This window comes from Cavia porcellus, unplaced genomic scaffold (genome assembly GCF_034190915.1).
Source record: "Cavia porcellus strain 051 isolate PalLab524CR breed Dunkin Hartley unplaced genomic scaffold, mCavPor4.1 scaffold_17, whole genome shotgun sequence".
Classification (NCBI taxonomy): Eukaryota; Metazoa; Chordata; class Mammalia; order Rodentia; family Caviidae; genus Cavia; species Cavia porcellus.
The window spans coordinates 34,184,950-34,206,835 of NW_026947500.1; the positions used below are offsets into that span (position 1 = coordinate 34,184,950).

At 42.9% G+C, this 21,886-nt stretch overlaps 1 protein-coding gene across 2 annotated transcripts in view; it reads left to right on the plus strand.

Annotated features, from left to right (window-relative positions):
* Positions 1-21,886, plus strand: part of Ldlrad3 (low density lipoprotein receptor class A domain containing 3) — a 253,943-nt gene that overhangs the window by 117,736 nt on the left and 114,321 nt on the right. For both annotated transcript variants that reach the window (XM_013145940.2, XM_013145941.2), the window contains exons 3-4: positions 5,150-5,275; positions 19,160-19,294. In XM_013145940.2, coding sequence (XP_013001394.2) covers positions 5,150-5,275; positions 19,160-19,294 — 261 coding nt within the window. The remainder of the gene's footprint in view (positions 1-5,149; positions 5,276-19,159; positions 19,295-21,886) is intronic.

Below are 21,886 nucleotides of genomic sequence, written 5' to 3' on the forward strand. Positions count from 1 at the left end.
CATAAAATGTCCATACTCTGCCACATATTCCCCAGATACTCCCCACATTCTTAGAAATGTGGCCTAAGAGTGTTGTTTGTATTTTAAGCCAAGTGCACAAGGAGCACAAAAATGTTCCTTACAGTATAAGTTATAATGCTGAGAATTTGATCTTAACCATTAGCTTTCTGTTGCTATAACAAAATACCTGAGGTTGGGGGACTTGTAAAGAATGGAGATGTGTTTGACACACTTTTGGGTGGGGTTCCTGAGTTTGGCATTGGTTTGGGGAGTTTGGCATTGGTATTTGTTCAGCTTTGGTGAAGGGGGGTCCCTTGGTGCTCACATTATACATGGCATCATGGGTAGGAGCTCCACATGTGAGGGGGAAGATCACACTGTGAGGCAGGAAACCAGAGAGCAATTCGGGGTTCAAAGTTGCCTTTTTTTCCTAACATCTCACTCCTTCGGAAACGAATTCGTTTCTCTAGACCAGCATTAATACCTTCCAAGAGCGGTACCCTCACCCACCTAATTACCTTGCACTAGAAGGTTCCATGACCTCTTAGTCCTACCATGGTGGAGAGGAGGCAGCCAACACATGAACGTTTGGAGGACAAGCCACATCTGTATCATAGCACCAGCCACCCATCATGAAGGGAATGGTGAAGATAACCTTATTATGCCAGCAAGATGAAATATTTTTGTAGCTACAAAAATACTGGAAAATATTTATATTGCAAGTGAAAAGAGTTAGTATACAAAACGATATGTATTTTCTCCAGAGACTTCATGCTGAATGAAAACAAGCCATTCCCAAAAGGTTACTGAATGTATGATTCCATTTACATAACATTCTTAAAATGACAAAATTACAGGGACGTGGAACAGACTTGTGGTTACCATTAGTAATAAAAAGGTGGAAATGGAAGAGTTTCGGTAGGGCAGCATGTGGGGTTTTGTGGTGATGGAAATATTCTGTGTTTTACGATATCAGTGTCAGTATCCTGATTATGATATCGTCCTACAGTGATACAATGGAGGACGGTAGGAAAAAGGTATATGGGGTCTCTATTATGGCTCATAACTGCATGTGAATTTAGTTATCTCAAAATTTAAAAATTTAATAAAGTATCATGGAACATTAATAAAACATCTTGGAACATTCTGATATCACTGGCATAGAAAATGTTAATTACAGTTACTTTGGAGTGGAGAGATCTTAGGTAATTTCTTTCTTTTCTGTTCTGTTTCTGTGTACTCTACCGTGAATGTAACTGTAGGTTTTTATTTTGAAATAATTCCAGCTGCACAGAAAAGTTGCAATAATACTGCTGAGTTCTCATGCTCTTCCCCCACCTTCTACTTACTAATACTGTGCATAGGCATAACAGTTGTCAAAAATAAGCAGTCAGCATGGTACAGTGCCATCAGCTATACTACATACAGAGAACTTTATTGGGATCTCTGCAGTTTTTCCACTAATGTCTGTTCCAGGACCCCATATTACATTTAGTATTCTTGTCTCTTCCAATATTGGGTAATTTCTAAGTTTCTCATGACATTGGAGGTTTCTGGTTGGCTGTATGGTCGAATGACCTCCTGTTCTGGGGTGTTCCTCTGATTGTTTTGATGCTCTGCATCTTTGCTTTGCAAGAATACCACGGCAGTGACGTGGCGATGGTCTCAGTTCCTCATTTGAGGGGGAGTACACTATTGATACGTCTTGGTGCTGTCATGTTGACTGTGATAACTCAGTTAAGCTGCTGTCTGCCAAGTTTCTGTACCATTAAGTCACTGTTTTCCCTTTGTAACTAATAAACATATTGGTGGTAGAGTAATGGTCATAACTATAAAAAGCAACATTATAAACATTTGCCACTTTGAGAATATGCAAATTTCCCATTTCTCCTCTAGCTTTCTCCTTCTAATTTTGGATCCATGGGTGAACCTGCCTATGTAACAGCTACCACTGTGCTGTTCACTTACTGGTGACTGTCTGCTTCCCACATTCTATATTTATATGGGAAGCATGTATTATTATTTTATATGGGAATTTTCATGGCTGGAAGAATTGTCCCTCACCCATCCTTTACTGATTTGTTCAATATTTTTTGGCATCACTGTGTCCTCAGAAACCTCAGAAATGTTTTTTCTGTGGGCTACAATCAGAAAACTATTGCTTATTTTGCTGCTTCGATTGTCCTAGTGTTGGCCATTGGGAACCTTTGACCTGCCTCACCTTTTGAGCCCTTCTTTACTTTCTGGCAACACAAGGTACTCCAGGACCACAGGATCATCCTGTCCCATCTGCAATCAACTGGTTTTCTGAGGGACCTGGTTCCATTTGCTGGTTAATAATATTTAGAAGCCAAGAACTGGGGGTTTGGTGGCATTTGTATACCACTGGTTTTAGTATCTTTCAACAAACAGAGCTAGGTAATATATCGGTATACATACTAATCCATGCATACACAAATCAATTTCCCCCCATCTATTGATCTATTGAGTTGCTCTGTTTGCTTAGTTTTAAAACCTTTGAGTCCAATTCCAGTCCAAAGCCTCACTATTCATTTTACTTTCCTACCTTCTTGACTTGCACTTTCTTTCCCCAAACAATAAGACATTCTTACTGTTTAGTATATTAATGTATCCGTTCAACCCTTGTACACACAAAGGTAGTTTCAAAATTGCTATTCTCTACCCTTAGTACGAGACAAATATATTATGTTGTCTATGTGCAGTTCTTTTACTTCTCTTTATTCTTACAGAACCCAGGAAAATAGTGTTTACTGGTAGTGTAGGTAGATTCTTTTCTTTCCTCCTTTCTCCATTGTGTTAATATTGTTCATCTGTAATAACATTATATTTATTTGGTATTGTTTATTTTCCACTGAGTGTCCTCCAATTCATGTGATGGATTCTAATTGTTTATTTGAGGATGAGTGAAATATCATGGTTCTAAGATAAATATTTCTCTACGTTCAATCAATGCAAACATGCTGAGATGGGCAGATGCACTGAATATGTGTGTACCACTAGATCCTTGTGCCTTTATTCTGCTCCCAGTTTCCATTATTCTCATTCCTTTTCACTCACCCTGTTGCTAGCCGATCTCTTCAGTTTCTTACCTTTCTTATAGTTCTTTCATGTGTATAAGTCAATGCTGTATATTTTCTTATGCTCCTTTTTCCTATATAGAGGTAAATGTACTATGGCCACTCTTTTATATTTGGTTTCTGTTCTGTGCTGCTTAACAACGTGTCTTGGAAATCACTTTATTTCACTCATAGACATCATCTACTGTGAGTTTTTTGAACTGTTGTGATCAGATAATAATTTCTAGCAGTCCAAAGGTCAGTTTTTAAATTCTCTAAACTTAATGAGGGTGACGACGATGATGATAGCAGTGCGCATCCTATTTACTGATCACCTGCTGTATTCCATGCTCTACACTAGGCATCTTATATAGATTCTCACCGAGTGCTCAGCACTACTTTCATTTTGCTGGTGAAGATGCTGAGGCTCAGCAGTATTTAGAAATGTGCTCAAAGCCATCAGAATGGAGCTAGAGTTTGAAATCCAGACTTCCTGGAGAGTGTGCTTTGAGGAGAGCATGCCCACGTCATTACAGAAGGACCAGGTGGAAACACAGTTTCTAAGCGTGAGGTTTCTAAGCGTGGATGCCTCCTCAAGTCTTCACACCCTGTTGATTGTAAACTAGCTGTTGCTAAAGTAGTGTGTTACCAATAGCAGTAACATGGAGGTAATTTACTGCTTGCTTGTCCCAGAGAAACGGCCCTTCCTTCTGTGAGGACTTGGGTCGTGTCTCAGCCTGGAGATGCTAGGGGAGCTCGGTAGGACTGCTACCTAGATGTAGCCATAGATCCAATCTTATACCGCCCAATCGCCAGCCAGAGCAGCAAGCACCATTAAAAAGAAAGTGCATTACCCCACAGGGCTGTTTGCTTTAGCGGGACATTCAATCAAGCTTGAGTTATGACCGTTTGTGTTCAAACTGTTTGTACAGCAGGAGTGCAAGACGAATTTCTTAGGAGTAGGAGTCTGGCTTCTGTTGCAGAAAATGACTGCCCTTGGCAGTGAGACAGCACCATTGAGCTAAGATTATGGCTTCTGAAGCCTGTGCCCAGGACCTCACCCTGGCTTGAGGTTCTCCAGCTGTGTGACCTGGGGCACATTACTTTATCCTTAAAGCACATCCATGAAATGGGAGAGGAGCCATTCCCATCTGTGTTGGGAGTGTCCAAGGCTACCCCAGGGCTTGTAGTTTTCTGGGAGGATTCACAAACATCAGTAAATGATCATGTCATGGCCATGGTTTATTACAGCAAAAGGACACAATGCAGAGTCAACAAAGTCCCAGATGAATGCATTGAAGTACAAGGAAGACCGGGCTCAGCTTGCAAGAATCTTCCCTTAGTCACAGCACACAGAATGCACTTAATTCCCCTAGCAGCAAGTGTAACGATGCGTGAGAAGGGCTGTCTACTAGGGAAACTCATTAGAAACTCACTGGCCAGAGTTTTTATCCAGGGCTGCTTACATTGACATCCTCTATCTACCAAACCTCCAGCCTCATAGGGAAAGCTGGTGTTCAGCATAAACTGTACTGCTGGCACTGGCAATTTAGGTGCAGCAAACCACTCTTACTAGTCAGGGCAATTGGAATCCTCACTTCCTTTGTCCATGTTCCCTGACTACAGCATACAGGACCCAACCTTGCAGGCAGACTTTTGTGAGGCCTGCGATGTCGGGGTGTTGTACTGACCCTTCACCGTTGTGGGGCTGCTGGGCAGAGCATTTGGAGCACAGTGAGCACTCATTAACTGTCAGCTGAGATGTCTGAGGCACCCAGGGAGTTGATTGGTTCTTCGGCACCTTCAGAAGCAAGCTCCATCCATCATCCCTCTGCTCACCCATTCACGTATCTCTTGCTTCTTCCCATGCTTTGATTGAGTGCCGCGTCTGGCAGACTTAGCCAGTTCCTGGCCAGAGGATGCTGCTGCATGGCTGTTCAGACTGGCTGGGTGCTTGAAGCTGGTGGTTTGTTAAGAATCCCTGTGGGAACATCAAGATGAACCCCATTCAGAGTGCGCCAGATGACGCATTATCCTGATGTCTTACTCTCTGTCTTTTTGTTCCCCTGCAGCCAAAGCTAAATCGAAGTGTGGCCCGACCTTCTTCCCATGTGCCAGCGGCATTCATTGCATCATTGGCCGCTTCCGGTGTAACGGGTTTGAGGACTGTCCCGACGGCAGCGACGAGGAGAACTGCAGTAAGTGCCCAGGGCTCCAGTACCACCGTTTTTGTTCTTTGTGACCCTCCAGATGCCTCTATCCTGAGCACTCACTTTACTGTGCCTGTTCTTTGCATGTCTCTGTTGCGTTTATCTGGAAATACCCAGCTTCCATTTGTGGGAACTTTATAAAGTGCCCTTGGCCTGCCTGGTTCCAACATTAGCTAGGCATTAGCAGTGCGTCAAAGTCCAAGAGAGACCCCACTTGACTTCTGGGTGATGCAGGTGTGTTATCTCCAGGTAGCAGACAAGGAATCTCCACTGGGGGGGAACTCGGCGGGGGTGAATGAACCCATCCAGGAACACACAACTCAGCAATTCAGAGCCTGTCTAGGTTCACTCAAATCTTCATCTGAACAACTCTGACTTGTCTGTGTGCTTGTCTGGTTTCCTTCTGACTTTGAATTCTTTTTCAAAGTGCTTATTTATTAGTGATGAATGTACTGTAAGTGTAAATTCTTGAAAAATTCCTAGTGCCATAGATAAAATATCTTGATTGTGGCTACACTGATTCCTGTTGGCAGTCTTGCTATTAGGCTTAATTCCTCTCTGGCCTAGATACACGAGTTCTCTTTCTTTCCACCACCCCTGTGTCTAGTGACTTTGCACACCACAGCTGCCGGTGCCTCCAGGTGTCTCTTCCTCACCTGTCACGTTATTCCAGCTCTCTCAGCAAGCTACTTCCTATCTGCTGCTGCTGGTCCCTCTGGGCACTGTTTCTTCTTTCCTTTCCCCCAAAATACTAGGCATGATTTTGGTCTTTATATCTTTTTATATCTGAGCAAATGTACACATCTTTTCATATAAATATATGAAAAGAGAGAGAGAGAGTTTTGTTTAATTGTTTTACATTTTTATTAGCATATGTTTGCAGCATACAGGGTACAGTGATTCACTCATCATGGGGAGTTGATATCTGTACACAAAGCATCTTAATGCTTTTTACTTTCCTTTCTCTTTTCCTCCATCCCAGCTCCCTCCATCTCTTTGTCTTATTTTCTGTGCTTACAGCTAAGACTATTCTTGAGCAGTCCTAGGTTTATAACAAAATCAAGAAGCCCAGCGATTTCCCACGCACTCCCTTCCCGGCTCATGCACAGCCTCGCTGACTCTTGATGTCCCACCCCGGAGTAGACTCTGGGCTGTGGGTGGATCTTTTCTGACCCGTCATGATCTCACAGTGCTGTCAGGATTCACTCTTGGCGTTGTGCTTCCTGTGGGATGGGAAGATGTGCAGTGACACGATGCCCTCCTGTACTGTACAGAATAGCTTCACTGCCCTAGAAACCCTGTCCTCTGCTCTCTCATCCCTCCCTGCACTAGGTTTACAGCCTTTCCCACAATAATCAATGTATAAAATGTATACATGTACAATGCAATGTATAAAATGTATAAAGAAGAAAATAAAACAGCCCATAATCACATAGATTAGCATGAATTGCTAACCCTTGGGCAATTTGGTGCCAGGGCATCTCTGTTTTTGTCTCTCTACTCTCTCTCTCCGCCCCCTCTCTTATTTCATGTGCTTAATTGTCATGCCATCTTTTTTGTGACCATGTTTTATTTGAATAATCTTTTTCCAAAGTATGAGCCTTAATGACACATTGTCTTAATACACTGACTTTTCCCCGCTTGCAGAGGAGGGCAGCTTCCTCTCATGTTATCCTGCTGTCCCAGGGAACCATCATTGGTGCATCTGCTGCTGTGGGGACACAGGGAATATACCACTCTCCAGTGTGCCTTCTGCCGCCTCATTTCATCTTCTGGATCTCAAGTGACAGAAACCGTGTTGTGTTTAGCAGAAAGACTGAAAGCCACCTTAGCAGAAAGTCACATATGACCAGGAGGATGGAGACTTGGCTGAGGACAGTGACTGGAGCCAGAGCTGAACCTGTGTTTGTGTTTCCCCTAAGAGGCTGGAGTGAGGTATCTGCCTCATCTCCCTGCACAGTGGCTTCCTTATATCTAAACACTGCTGAGGGCCCGTTTCCTGGGTTCAGAGAATTAGATGAAATAGTATCAGATATCTTGTGGCTTGTGCTCACTTGAGCAGCATATATGTAAAAGTCTTGTATCTGGCCAGGTGTGGTGACTCACGTCTGTAATCCCAGCACTCGGAAGGCTGAGGTGGGAGGATCGTTGCGAGTTCGAGAACAGCCTGGGCTCAAGGCCAACCTGAACTGCATAGCAAGACCTGTCTCAAAAAAAGACCAAAAAAAAAAAAAAAAAAAATCTTGTATTTGGCCTGTAATAATTGATTTAAAAATATGTAGTGGTTTTTAAAAAATATGTGATAAAAGTAAAGGCCATATTCATTAGAATTTTGCCTTTGGCTTGGAGTGTCCAAGGAATGCTTCTTTTATAACTCATTTAGTCGTTTGGTGAGTGTATTCCAGCTTGATCTCAGCTTCCTGCTGTCCTGGGATCTCATCATCTTAGGGAGAAGTTTTATACACACATACACAATACAAGAGAGCAATCCAATGACAGTGAAAAGCATTACTGTGCTCAAAATGATTGTTATCCTTTATATTCCTTACCATAACTAAGGCCCTGTACAATTTACATGTTTGGATATTGGTCTTTAATTTGTCTAACTGAGTAAATTTTATCTTTCCTAGATTATGTCAGTAGGGATTAAACCAGCAATGTTCTTTCTTCTACTGTTTAGAATTTGTGATTCTAACTCGGTCTTGTGAGAACTAATAAATAAAAGGAAAGAATCAAACACTTACACTCTCCTGCTTGTATGCATTATACTTCAGAGTAATCAGATAGCTGGTTTAAGAAAATAAACAGCCAATAGAAGTGTGAGAGAATTAGAGCACAGTTTCATAACCCTTAATGGGGAATGGATCTAGGTAATGATCATCAATGGCTGCCGAAACCTGCAGGTGAAAAATTGATGAGGAGCAGTCCAATGATGGATCAGGCTGAGAACTCCTGAAGCCACCACTCGATCTTCCCGCAGACAGCTTTGAATCAATATGGCGCCTCTTGAAGGGGAAACGCAGAAACCTTACTCTGTAGGTCTCTTTATGTTACACAGTCAATCACCGTTCGTTAAAAGGTCCCACAACAGTGCTTTAGTTTTTGCTTTAAATTTTCCAATATGTTTTAAAGAACCCCTGAGGAGAATGTCATGTTTACCCAGACAGTTGCCACTTGAGGGTGGTCTTCCCCACTCCTGGTTTTCCAAGTCTCCTTCTGGTATCATCTCCCTCTGACTGAAGAATTTCTGTTAGCAACTTTTTAAAAAGCAGGTCTACTGGCAACAGATTCTCTCAGTTTTTTGCTCACCTGAGAATGTCTTTATTTCACCTTCATTCCTGAAGGATTCTTTTTTATGGTGTGTAGAATTCTGGGTTGACAATTCTTCTCTCTAAGCACCTTAAACGTGCTGCTTCCTTCTGGCTTCTCTGGTTTCCAGAGAGAAACCTACCATCATTTGAATTGTTTCCCATAGATTATTCATCTTTTTTCTCTAGCTGCTTTAAAGCTTGTTGTTTTTGTTTTTAGTTTTCAGCATTTAGATCATGGTGTTGGGTTTCTGCGGGTGGATTTCTCTGAGTTTATCCCATTTAAGGTTCTCTGAACTGTCTGAATCCATAGGCTTTGTATTCTTCCATACTTAATACATGTTTTTTAAAAAATATTTTCAAATATTACTCTCTTTTTTCTTCTTTATGGGATTCTAATGATGGCAGCATCCGAGCTTGTTACTGTCCTGCCATTCTCTGAGGCTGTGTTCAGTTTTGTCAGTCATTTTGCTTCTCATTGTTCAGATTGTATATTTTTATTAGTCCATCATCAAGTTTCCCCATCGTTCCCTTTGTCATCCTCAGTCAGCTTTGGAGCCTGTCTAAATGTGCTTTGCTTTGTTTTAGTTGCAGTTCCTATATTCTTCAGTTCTGTAATTTTCTTTTGGTTTTGCTATTTCTTTGCTGGGATTTTGCTTTTTTCCATTTGCTTCAGAAGTGTTTGTGATTGCTTGTTAGACTATTTGTATAATAGTAGCTTTAAATTCTTTGTCATATAATTCTTTTTTATTTTTATTTTTTGGAACTGGGAATTGAATTCAGGACCTCGTGCTTGCCAGGCAGGCACTGTGCCACTGAGCTATGTCCACGCCCCCATGTAATACTTCTTTAATTTTTACTTTTATTAGTACGTGTTTGCAGTGTATAATTATTACATTTATCACAGGTTGTTGGTACATCTGAATAACAAATTTTAATCCTTTTTGTTCTGAGTATCTTTTGTGGGAACTTTTTGGGTCTTCCACATTGGGGATCGTGTCATTGTGAATTATGGTAATTTATTTGTCATATAATTGTGTTTCTATGTAATCTTGGTGCTAGTGTCTATGGGTTGTCTTTCCCTCTGTGAGTTGGAATTTTTCTGATACCTTATATGGCTAGAAATTTTAGATTCTACTCTGGGTGTTTTAAGTATTATTTATGACCCTATGGTTTTTAACTCCTGTGGAAAATGGTTATATTTTTGGTCACATAGGCTGTGGTTATGATAGTTTTCCAACTATTTTGCAGTGTTGTTTGGCTCCTCCTGCTTGTGTGCCCGGTAGTGGTCAGTGCTTGAGTTCCACTCAACATCCTTGGTGTGTTGGTTAGAACGAGGTCCATACAAGCTCACCTGGGTGATCAGTCTCAGAGTGATCGAAGCTTTGTGGGGTGGCTTTCTGAGCTCCTATCTCTTCTCCATCTGTCTACTTCATTCCAGTTTCTGGGACTCTGAGAGGGGGAAAAACATTTGGTAGACACCACCATTTTGGTTACAGCATGAATTTTGATCTTCTCTAATTGACCTGCCCTGGTTACTTCTCAGAATCTAAAAATAGCTTCCGTATGCATCACACCCCAAGTTTATAAAGCAGCATGCAATAGGAGAGCCTGGTGAGGTGTCGACCTGCCTCTGACCTGTGATAGAAGCCTTCCGTACGCCAGTTTTAGCGACACAAGACCTTGTCCTCTGATATGATACAGCCGAAACATATATCACCACTGCAAACTAATTCTGCCCAAAATATCCCAGCTGAGCCTGACTGAGCCTCTAAAACTAACCACTAGTTTAAAGGTAATTCAAGGGTAGAGGAGCATGTTAATGACCCTATGGGGAGGCAGACTGTGAGACCTAGAAGGTGGGAAATTCTTCCCGATCCACTTCATCCATCAGCACAAGAGAAAACACAGAGGAAGCAGGAACCTGTAGACTGGGGGAGATGAGGAGCTCACTTGCCAACTGTGTTGTAGAGACCTTGTTTAACTGTAAAGACAGCAGCTGTTTAAAAAATTGAGGGGCTGGGGATACAGCTCAGTGGCAGAAGCGCCTACTTGGCAAGTGTGAGGTTGTGAGTTCACACCCAAGTACAAAAAAAAAAAGTTGACATAATTGGTAAATTTAGAATTGCAATTGGATATGATATTAAAATATTACTTTTTTTAAAGTTTGGGGATGATATTATACTTTTTAAAGTCCATATCTTTTAGGAATTTATATTGATGTATATAAAGATTAGATTACATAATATCTGAGGTGTGCTTCAATCTAGTTTCATCAGGGAAGAACTGAGAAAATTGTCAGTGAGTTGGTAATTATTATAGCCAAGTGATCAATATATGAGATTCATTGAACCAGTCTATTTTTTTTAATTTTTTTTTATCATTTTCCTTTTTATTGGTACCAGGGATTGAACTCACGATTGCCTGCTTTCAAGGCAGGTGCTTATGCTGCTGAGCTAAATCCCCAGCCCCTGAACCAGTCTATTTTATATATGCTTGAAATATGCCATAACAAAATGGTAATAAGAAACAAATACAAGATAAAGGGTGATTTTACTAGGTGATTTATTGACTTTCACAAATAAGTAAAAGATCACAGTTTTGAAGCATTGGCTTACATCCCTGTATTTTTCCAATTTTTCTGTTCGTCTTTTACTCAGGGTGTTATGGTTTGGATCTAAATTACTCGTGTGCAGAGGTGGAGGTTTTGGAGGATGATTGGGTCAGGGGGAACTGTACTCATCAGTGGATTAACAGAATCTGGCAGTGTTTCATCCTCAGTGCTTATAGTGTATTCTATTTACAGGACAGAGTCAAGGAATAATTGTTGAATGGATGAGTCCAGGAAACTAATCCATTAAAGATTAGTTGAGTTGGTTGAGGAAGTCAGGTAGACTTGGGCAACCACTTCTTCCCTCACCATTCAAGACATACTCTTGACGTATGGATGTCTTGATCTTCTTATTTGCAGATAAGTACGTGTGGAGTAAATTTGGACTTTACAGTGTTCATTAAACCCTGCTCCTACCTTCTTGCAGGTTCTTGTCTCCCTTTCCCCGTCTCTGTGCCAAACCCCATGCGAGTCACTGCTGGGGAGATAAGCTGGGTCAGATTGCAGGCTCTGGTCTGCTAAAGCTCATACTCAAGTAGAAGAGACAAAAGTACATGTGTACCAATAACTGCGGTGTAGAACTGACAGTTGGAAGTACTGTGGGAATCAGTGATAGCAGAGATGGATTTCCCTCTGGGCTTGTCTGAGGGGGTTGTTCGGTTAAGTGAACTTAGGAAGATGGGAGGTCCTATGGGGCATTCCAGATGAGACCCCAAGCCAAGGTGGGTGCCCTGGGCATATGATCCCCTTGCCTGCCAGTAAGCACTTCCTGTCTATGGCATCTTCCCTTATGCTTTATCATGTGGCCTCATTGTAGATAAAATCATTGTCCCTGCGTTATACATGCTATGGTTTATATCTGGATGCCCCCACAAAGCCTCATCTGCTCAGATGCAGGGTCTATGCACGGTGACTGGATTATGGGACGCTACTGCTGGCTTAGTGTTAATAGGGTCTGGTCAGAAAAAGGGGGGTTATTGGGCATGTGACCTGAAATGGCTTACCACCTTCTCTGGCTTCCACTTTCCTGTCTCTCTGCTTTTTGTCTACCATGAGGTGAGCAGCTAATCCTTCGCCGTGTTCCCTGGTCATGGTGCTATGAGCAGCTGTCCTCTGCGTAGGCCCTTCCACCATGCTTCCTGCCTTGGAGCTGGCAAACTGGGCTAAAACATGAGACATAATAACCCTCTCTTCCTTGTAGTTGTTCGTACTGGATATTGTGTCTCAGTGATGCGGAAACTGACTAAGTATACAAGGAAGCAGAGATTGGGAACAGTTAAGTAACACGCCATAGTTACATAGTAGGTGGTGAAGTCATAATATCAATCCAGGCAGCCTAAACTCAAGAGTCTAAACTCTTGGGTCTGCGGATTTAGCTCAGCAGCATAAGCACCTGCCTTGCAAGTGTGCGGTTGTGAGTTCTATCCCTGATACCGATAAAAAAGAAAAAGACAAAAAAATGTCCAAACTCTTAATCATGATACTAATATTATCCCTCATAACAATAATTATTATTAAAAGTGTGTACTGAGCACCTGCTCTGGGCCATACACTGTTTTCTTTGTTGTACATGCCTCATCATTTAATTTTCACAAGATCTTTTGATATAGACACCCCCCCCAAATATACTTTACAGATGAAATTGAGACCTGTGTAGAAGTTAAATAATTTTCTCAGTGTCAGAACTAGCAAATGGTGGAGCTGAACTCTGAGGCCAGGTGGACTTCCCAGCCTCACTCTGATTATGACAACAAGGTGTGTTGGGAATTGTCACCAGAGCATATGAGAAATCAAGACTTTGGGGTTCTACTTTGCACCCAGCAAGGGGGAGCTGACCCTGAGCAAGGGCAGCATGAGGACAGGGAGGTCAGATGGGGCTGATGCATGGGGAGCTGCATGGTAGCACTTTAATAGAAGTGAGACACAGGAGGAGGGAGAGGGAGGTGCAGAGGGCAGGGTGGGAGTGTCAGACATGCAGAGTTTCAGTGAGCAGATTCAGGCTGAGGTCCTGAGGTGTCAGGAGAAGACACTTACTGCCTGACGGGACCTGGGCAACCATCCCTGGAAAGGCAGTGGTTTAAGCAGTGGAGTGGACTTGTTTCCTACAGAAGGCAGGTTGGGTGCTCAGGAAGTGAACGAAGCAGGAGGAAGCAGGCTGCCGTGACTGTGGAAGCTAAGTTGTGTCACTGGTCCTGTGTGACCCTAGAGTATTTCACAAATTAAAGGTCTCAGAGTCCTTAGAGGTGGGGAGAAGGTAGGCAGGATGAAGCACATGTGCCCGAGTGGTGACCCTTTCTCCTTCTGCACACATGGAAGACGTTTTGGCTCTAAGACACACAGCTGCACTGTGGCCACATCCTGTTTTGGTGGAGCAAGGGTTGCTGAGCAACTAGTTGAGCAGACTGTGAGGAGAGTGTCAAACCTGCAGCATACTCCAAGCAGCGGAGGCAGCAAGGAGAAGATGCTCGGAGTCCCTGGTTTCCATTTTTATCTTTGTTTTCTTTTTTCTCCCCATCTCCGCTTTGGAACTGGAGATTGAACCTGGGGCCTTTGCAGGGAGCTAGAATCCCATCACTTTCTTAAATGTCTTACTTTGAGATGGGTCTTGTAAGTTGCTAAGTTGCTTAGGCTGGGTTCAGACTCTTGCTCCCCTGCGTTACCCACCCTGAGTGCTTGGATACAGGGATATGCCACCACACCCCACTGTGCCTCTGTTTTCCTGGGGTCGGGCAGCCTCCATCTGGAAAACCATGTCTCAGTGCCACTGCACTTCACTAGACGCATACACACACTTACCAGTTGCATGGTTTTGGGGGAAATTTGGTCCAAGGAGATAAAAATCCCAGGGAGTGAGTGGTAGCCACCGCAGGACAAGAAGCAGGTGATGCTTATGGCAGCTGATGTTTGTTAGGAATCCTATGAGGTTAGAGAAGGACCAATTTCTCCGACTCCCAGTGAATGAAAAAGGACTTTTCCTTAGTCTTCTGAAAGCAGATTGTGTGGCTTCCTGTCTTGGAGCTGATCAGGTGCTTTCGGCTGACCACAGTAGTCCCTTGGTCCACTCTGTTAGATGTGGTTGGAGTAGACCGCCAGGGTAATTAACCACTGAGTGGTATCCTTAGGTCTCCCTCCCTCCCCGGCAGGGAGAGACTGTTCTCTCTCCTGCACACAGTGGTCATGCAAATGGATCATTAAGGTCTGCGTTTCTTGTGTAATAACACCCAAGGAACTTTTGAGCCTACAATTGAGTTTGTAAAGTCAGCTTCACAGACAATTTTCTCCACTTCCGGAGAAATACTGCAGGACTCTGTTCCTTTCTGTAGTTTACTGAGTGAAATGCCACATTTTTCCAATGACTCATAAGCCTTTGCAAGGACAAAGAAAACAAAAACACTTGAAGCACTCTAAATATTATTTAAAGGTCGCAAATATAGCACAATGAGTGCACGGTGTCACCTGCCCAATTGGTGAACTTTTGGGGGAGTTGTTGTTATTTGCATGTCTTGGGCCCGTTCCCCTGAGCCCCAGAAATCTTAAGCTTGATAAAGCTTCCAGCACTGAGTCTTGGAGAAGCTATGTCCACCAACTCTGTAGTCAGGCTGTGCAGGCCCTGGGAGACACATAAGGAAGCTTGGGCTGCTTGGGGCTTTTGGGAATCTGTTCAGAAACCGAACATGGATGCCTCTGCAAACCGCCAGGGACCGGTGTCTCTCTGCTTCTTGGCTTCATCAGTGTTGGCCTTTTTTGGTAGCGCTTCAAGGTCATTTTTCAGGAACATTAATTTTTCAGATCTAGCTGTGATATGGGGTTGTCTTTGGCTCCTTTTTAGAAATTTTTGGGCTCTTTTGAACTATCTTAGGCTTTTGAAATTCTTGTGGTTTTTTTTTTTTTTTTTCTTAGCTCTTCTGTTCCCTTTCATAGTTGCCAGCTTTTACTGCCACTTTGTCTACAGGAGGATAAACAGCCTCCCCAGCTTGCTTTGCCCTTGGAAAGTAGAGCACAAAGCCTGTAGACCCTGAGGAAGGAAAAGACAAGTTCATGCTAAATTGCTAAATTGCCTAAGCTGGCCTCAAACTTGGATCTCCTGCCTCGTATTTTACATACAACCCATGATAGTTTACTTGGTGCATTCGGCTTAGGGAAGCCAGGCGTTTCCAACCCCCAGGACCACAGATTGGAATACTACTAGCATATTCCAGTGCAACAACATAACACATTGTATCTATTCTCTGATTGGTGAACATTTGTAATTTCTATGTTTTACAAATAGTGGCTTCTATAAACATTCTTATTTAATAATGGATCTCTCTTGAGTCTGCAGTAGCTAGAAGGGAAGTTGCTGGGCTGTAGGCTATGTGCTTCTCAAACCTTACTAGCCTATGACTTAATTTGTCTCTAGCAGTTTGCAGTCCCACTCAGAGTCCATGAGATCTGCCTCCACATCCTTGCCAGCAATCTTTATTGAAGACCTTAGATGTGGTCAATCTGAGGCACATGAAGTTCCCGTCATTACCATTGATGGTGCGCATTTACCTTCAAGTTTTTATTGACCATTTGCCATTGCTGTCATGTGAGTTGCCTAACTGCATCCTTTTACTGTTTTTCTGTTGAGTTGTCTTTTGCTTTGCAGTTATGAGAGTTCTTCGTATATTCTGGCTATGAGACCTTTCAGTTACAGGCATTAAAACCAGTCCATGACTTAGTTTTAGAACATACATATAAAAATATAGACATGTATAGCACGTACAGATGCATATGTGAATGTACATGCAAATGACTTTTTTCCTTGGGAAATTCAATGAGTTTGAAGGGCCTAAAGCTAAAGGAAATCAGCAGGGATAATTCAGTTTACATAAGCTTTCCACCACCCATCTTGGAGCAATTAGAATGTCTTTCCAGGGCTGTCCTTTTGAGGGAGTTGATTGTAACTGATTCTTTGGCTCTGTAGATGTGACCTACAAGGTCCCAGGGAAGCTGAATGCCACCGTGGTGAGATGCTAATGGGCAGAAGGGTTTGCAGGGCCGCCTTGGACAGAAACCAAATGTGATGTGTGGTTTTGGGTTTCCCCGTTTTGGTTTTGGCTGGAGTCAGAAGTTGGCTTCTGCTTGATCAAGTTGAGCCATTCTCTGGCCCGTGGTGATTTATGTAATTAAATCTTCCATTTCCAGCTCAGACTACTGTTGTTTGACTTTACACTGGTCCATTATGCTCTAAACTGAGAGGTCTGGCTTCCTTCATCCCTCTACTGTCTCTGACTTTCCACATCAAACTTTCTAGGTTGAATAATTGTTTGCAACATTCTACAGTCAGTCTCTTAAAGAGGAATTCCTTCTCTCTGAACCTCTAATCTTACTCTTCCCCTCGTCACCAAAACTGTAAGCCTCTCTACACGAAGTGCATACATGGGATGGTCAAAAAATACAGTGAGCATGGTATGTGCTTAAATAAAAGCTTTTATTACGATACATTAACCCCCCTCAAATATTCCCCCCTGCTTCAAATATCCCATCATTCTTGCCGCTTTACAAAGCAGTCCTCTTTTGTGTGTTTACAAGATGTAATAAAAAATACATTGAATGCTGCTTCAAGTGCCATCCAGTAGAAAAGCAGGCTTAGAAAAATACTATGCTGTGTCCTCATCCACCTTATTCACCAAATCTGGTACCATGCACCTCTATGATCATGAAAGGTAAATGTTTTTAATCGATTCAGGACATAAAGGCAACACAAACAGTACAATAAAGACATGAAAACAGACATCCAGAACTGCTTCAGAAAGTGAAAAGAACAATGGGATTAGTGTGTTCCAAGTAAGGGGAACATTTTGAGAAGGATTGATGGCAGTGTGTCTTTTACTCTGATATATTTTTGAAAATTTAAACTAACTGTTTTTGGGGTTTTTTTTTTTTTTTTTTTTTTTTTTTTTTTTTTTTTAATGGGAGATTGAACTCATGAGCTTGCACTTGCCAGGCAGGCATTGGCCCACTGAGCTAAATCTCTGGCCCCACACTAACTATGTTTTTGGTCACACCTCCTACATGGCCCCTGAGGTTTACCAAGTCCTTGTAGTGGAGTCTCTGTGTGTCTTAGCAGTAGCTCAGTGAAACCTATAGCGTAGGTAGATTACAGCTGCCACCTTACTGTGGAGCCCTCCAAGAGATCCTGGAGCTGAACTGCCCCTGCCCCTGCCCCCACGGTTACCACAAGACCTGGCATCCACTCAGTGCTGATCTTGTAGGAGACCCCTCCACTCCCCACCCTGCCCCTGCGGAGCCAGTATACTTTAGTTTGCTAGTCGCCTCGGTAATAGTTCCAGTTACAAGAAAACAGCTGGTCACTGTGATGCATGTTGTAAGAGCTGATCTCCAGTTAGCAAGTCATTCCGCCTCTCTGTACTTCTTGCTTACTTATCCCATATAAGCTCTAGACCACAGAGATCAGCACCTGATATTTTGGGGGTAATCAGCATTGATGTAAACAAATTTGCCTCCAAACCCTGGGCATTGGTTCAGTGTTGCTGCTTGCCATTGCAGTCTCCCCACACTGCACATATCTGCTTTGACCCTGCAATGAATGTCATAAGTAGCAAGATCTGTGTTTTGGGCTTGTTACTGGCAAGATCATACAGGGCCAATGCTCAGTCTAAAAGGGCACCGTGACTGGTTTGATGGTCTGCACTTGTCCTCTTAATGCTTTTAATAATTTTGAATAGCAGACTACTGCATTTTCAATGTTCCCTGGTATCTTGCAAATTATTGAACTGGTTCTGCCCATAAATAAAGCAATCAAGGCTCAGAGAGGTGAAATCATGTGAGCAAGATTGCACAGCAAATAAGTAATAGAGCAACGATTAGAGTAATTTCTACTTGGCTGCTTCATTGATTGAAAACAGAGCCCTGGAATGAGCCTTGTCTGAATTGTACTTCGAGGAAGAAGGAAGGGAGGTAAGCTATTCTGTGGAGATGCTGCTTTTCTGCAAACTTGCCTGCATTAAAGTAGTTTTGTATTGACCTCCCACTGGCCAGTTGCCACCCTTGTCTTTAAGCTCAGGACTTAGATCTGTTATTTCTTTTAAAGTATCTGGAAGACTAAAGAACAAGGAGTTTCATAGAGCCGCATGGAACAAGTGGCCAGGAAATGATCAGCGACCAGTGGGTTCATGGGATTTTTTTAGTAGCAAAGAAGAAGTTGAGACCACGGAGTTTACATCAGTAAGTCATAAAGAATAAACTGGAACCAGTGCAGTTTTCATGTCTGTAATCCTGGGTGCTTGGGAGGCTGAGGCAGGAGGTTTGCAAGTTGAAGGCCAGCCTAGGCAACTTAGAATTTAGTGAAATCCTGATTCAAAAAATAAAAAGGACCAGAGGTGCAGCTCAGTGGTAGAGTGCTTGCCTCACATGTACAAAGCCCTGGTTTCAATCTTTAGTACTTCACACACACACAAAAGTAAATTAATTTTAAAAAAAGAATAATTGAGGAATTAACAAGCTGGTCAGTAGTGATCATATTTAGCTCTGGGGCCTAACACCTGAGATCCCTTCCTTGGTGGCAGAGTTGCATGCACTGCTGTGCATCTACTTCAGGTGTTGTGTTGTGTCTGTGTCTCTTCTGTGTCATCAATCATTCCAATGTTGACTCCCCAGGAAAGAGTTCATAAGATTCAGATTCCACCGCAGAGTCACTAGAGGCTTCAGGCCAACCCCCAGAGTGACTGTGTGGGATGAGCATTCACCTCTGGCCACACTGATGTTACTGAAGAGCACTGGCATGGCCATCGGCGAGAAGAGACCCTACACAGGAGACAGAGTTAGTCTTGTCCTGTCTTGGTCATTGGGTGGCTTGTCCCTGATGGGCTCAGAGTGTGCATCTTAGAGGATGAGCTTGCAGCTGCCTGAGTACCCCCTCGGTACTCATCAGCTTCTCTGGTGACCTGCTCTGTTTCTCCTTCACAGCTGCAAACCCCCTGCTCTGCTCGACCGCCCGCTATCACTGCAGGAACGGCCTCTGCATCGATAAGAGCTTCCTCTGCGATGGGCAGAATAACTGCCAGGACAACAGTGATGAAGAGGGCTGCGAAAGTTCTCAAGGTAGGAGCCTATGAAGTTCTAAAGTATAATTGCACCCCAACAGGGCAGACAGGGGCAGGAAGAAACAATACCCACAGCCTCGGTGGAACACAGCAGCTGTGTTCTTTCTGCATTTGACCTTGCAGCCCTAGTTGCATAGTCTTAACGATATTGTGTTTTTGGTATTCTTCATATATTAAATGTCATATGTGTTTCCTTTTCAAAATTACAGTAGCCCAGCTGTGTCTCATACTGTCCTGTTGCTCTCCTGTGGTTTTCTAACTCATTACATTGTTGGGGGTCATCCAAGTTGCTTCTTTAAATTACTTTTTGGGGATAAATTCCAGAGAGTAGGGTGCCTGCACCGGTCCTGGCTACATTTACCAGACAGCTGTTTGAAACAGGAATTATTTTTAAGTGAGCATTTCTGCTGGCATCACCAGTGCCTGTCATTTTTACCATAGTATCATAGATGCTCACTGCCATTCTCTTTTTTTAAAATCATTTTTGCCAGTAGTAGTCATGGAGTGATCTGCGTTTCTCTGGTTATTAGCAGAGTTAATCTTTTCCCCTTATGTTTGTTTCTGATTTTGTGTCCTGTGTGGGTTGCCTGCGCAGATCAAGCTCTTGATTCCAGCGCTACTTTATGGAAGCCAGAGAGATGGAAGGATCAGCTGTCTTAGGGAGCTCGGGGAGGACATGTGGGGTAGAGTCTTCCCTAGTAAGTCTGACCCAATACTTTTCTTAGCTCTCTGACTCTTGTGCAGTAAACATGCATTTCTTCAAAGATTAGGGATAAATGCAAAAGTTTTAAAATGTGTGCCTTTTTTAAGGCATCCTAAGCAATATGTATTTTTAACATCATAAGCTGGCATTTTAGGTATGGAATTTTTACTTCTACCCTTCATAATCTTATATGACTGTGACTCACCCATATTATTGCTTGTTGGTCATTTGGCATTTGTTTTGACTGTTAGTATTCTGCTCTGTAACTATGCCACAGTTGATAGATTTGATAAAACTATCAACAGACAAATAAGAAGTGATGCTTAACTGATTACTTATATGTTGGGAGCTATGATACATGGATAAGTCCCCTGGAGGTAAGTGCAGGTTATTTTCAAGGTCCTGGCTTCTATTTTGTTTTGTGTTTATTGTGTTGTTAAAAGTGGATGAATGCACCAGACATAGTGGTGCACATCTGTAACCCCAGCATTCAGCAAGGCTGAGACAGGAGTGTTGCACATTAAAGCTCAGAGTGACTTAACAGGACTGTCTCAAAGGAGATGGGATGTTGCTCAATGTGCAGACACTGGGTTCCATTCCCAGTACAAAAAAAAAAATAATCAACAAATGGACCCATATGTACTGGGACCCATATGAGCCACAAGGCAAGTGCTATGATCCGTCCAAATCTGTGTGCTGGAGGAATATAGAAACGGCAGCATGTGTATTGGTGTAGACTTTGCCAGAATTCATACAGCAAACAGCTAAGGGAGGTGAGTCTTGGTAGAATCAAAGTTTCTAATTGTCCCTGCAGAACAATTTCCTTCTTGGGTCTTCTCTTCACCAGTGGTTCTCAAAGTGTGATATTCACCCAGCAAGAGCAGCAGTACTTGGGAACTCTTTGGAAATACAAATGCTGGGGACCCAGTCCAGACTCCTTGAGCCAAGAAGTCAGCTGCAAGGCTGGGCCCAACTATCTCTGTTTCATTTAACCAACATCAGGGTATTCTGCTGCACACTGAAGTATGAGAGCTACTGTTCTACAGTAACCTTAAAGACTTTTTAATCTTACCATTTGCCTAGAAATTTCTGACCTTTTGGGTATTGCTAACCTTTACACAGACTCAGATTTTTATAAACTAGAACATATGCCAAAGTGTAGCAGAGACTGATACCAAGTGGTGACCAGTATTTGCAAGGTCAGGTAAATATTAGCATTGTGGGAAGAATTGAGGACAGTTTTTTATAAATACTGTATCTTATGTAGTGTCTGATCTGTTAATGTGTCATACATTCCCTTATGGTATCCCGAGATACTTAGCGAAAGGACTGGCAAGTCTGAGACCTGAAGGTGCTGGGGGTGCTGAAAGCTTGTGCAGCACCCTCTTCCTGAGCCTGTTTGAGAGATTTGTGAGTGGATTATTTCTTGCCCTGCAGAACAGTTGCCCTACAGGCTGGTTGAAGTTTTTGTCCTTAAATTCCACCTCTTTCTTTCTCCTTATTCCATTGTCAAAATACGAAGCTTATAGAAAAAGCTGGATGTGTACATATGGAGCCCAACAGACGCTTAGCCTGGAGCAGACTTCTTTAGAATCTCAGCTTTGTGCCTTCCATCCCCAAATGTGGTCCCAAGTTATGGGCTCATGTGCTTCCATCTCCATTACTGTCTTTCTGGCCCCCTGCTGTCTGTAATGGAGGCCATCAGGTGGGTCATCTGCTGCCCTCTGCAGTGGCCCATGTGACCAGGAGCTGAGGGATAGTCCTGAGCAGCCGCATGCTGAGATTCAAAGAGACCCTGAGCCAAAGCTGATCCACTTCTGGGTTTCTGGCCCTCAGAGATTTACAATGTTGGTTTTTATGAGCTTCTAGGTTTTAGGGTACTTTGCT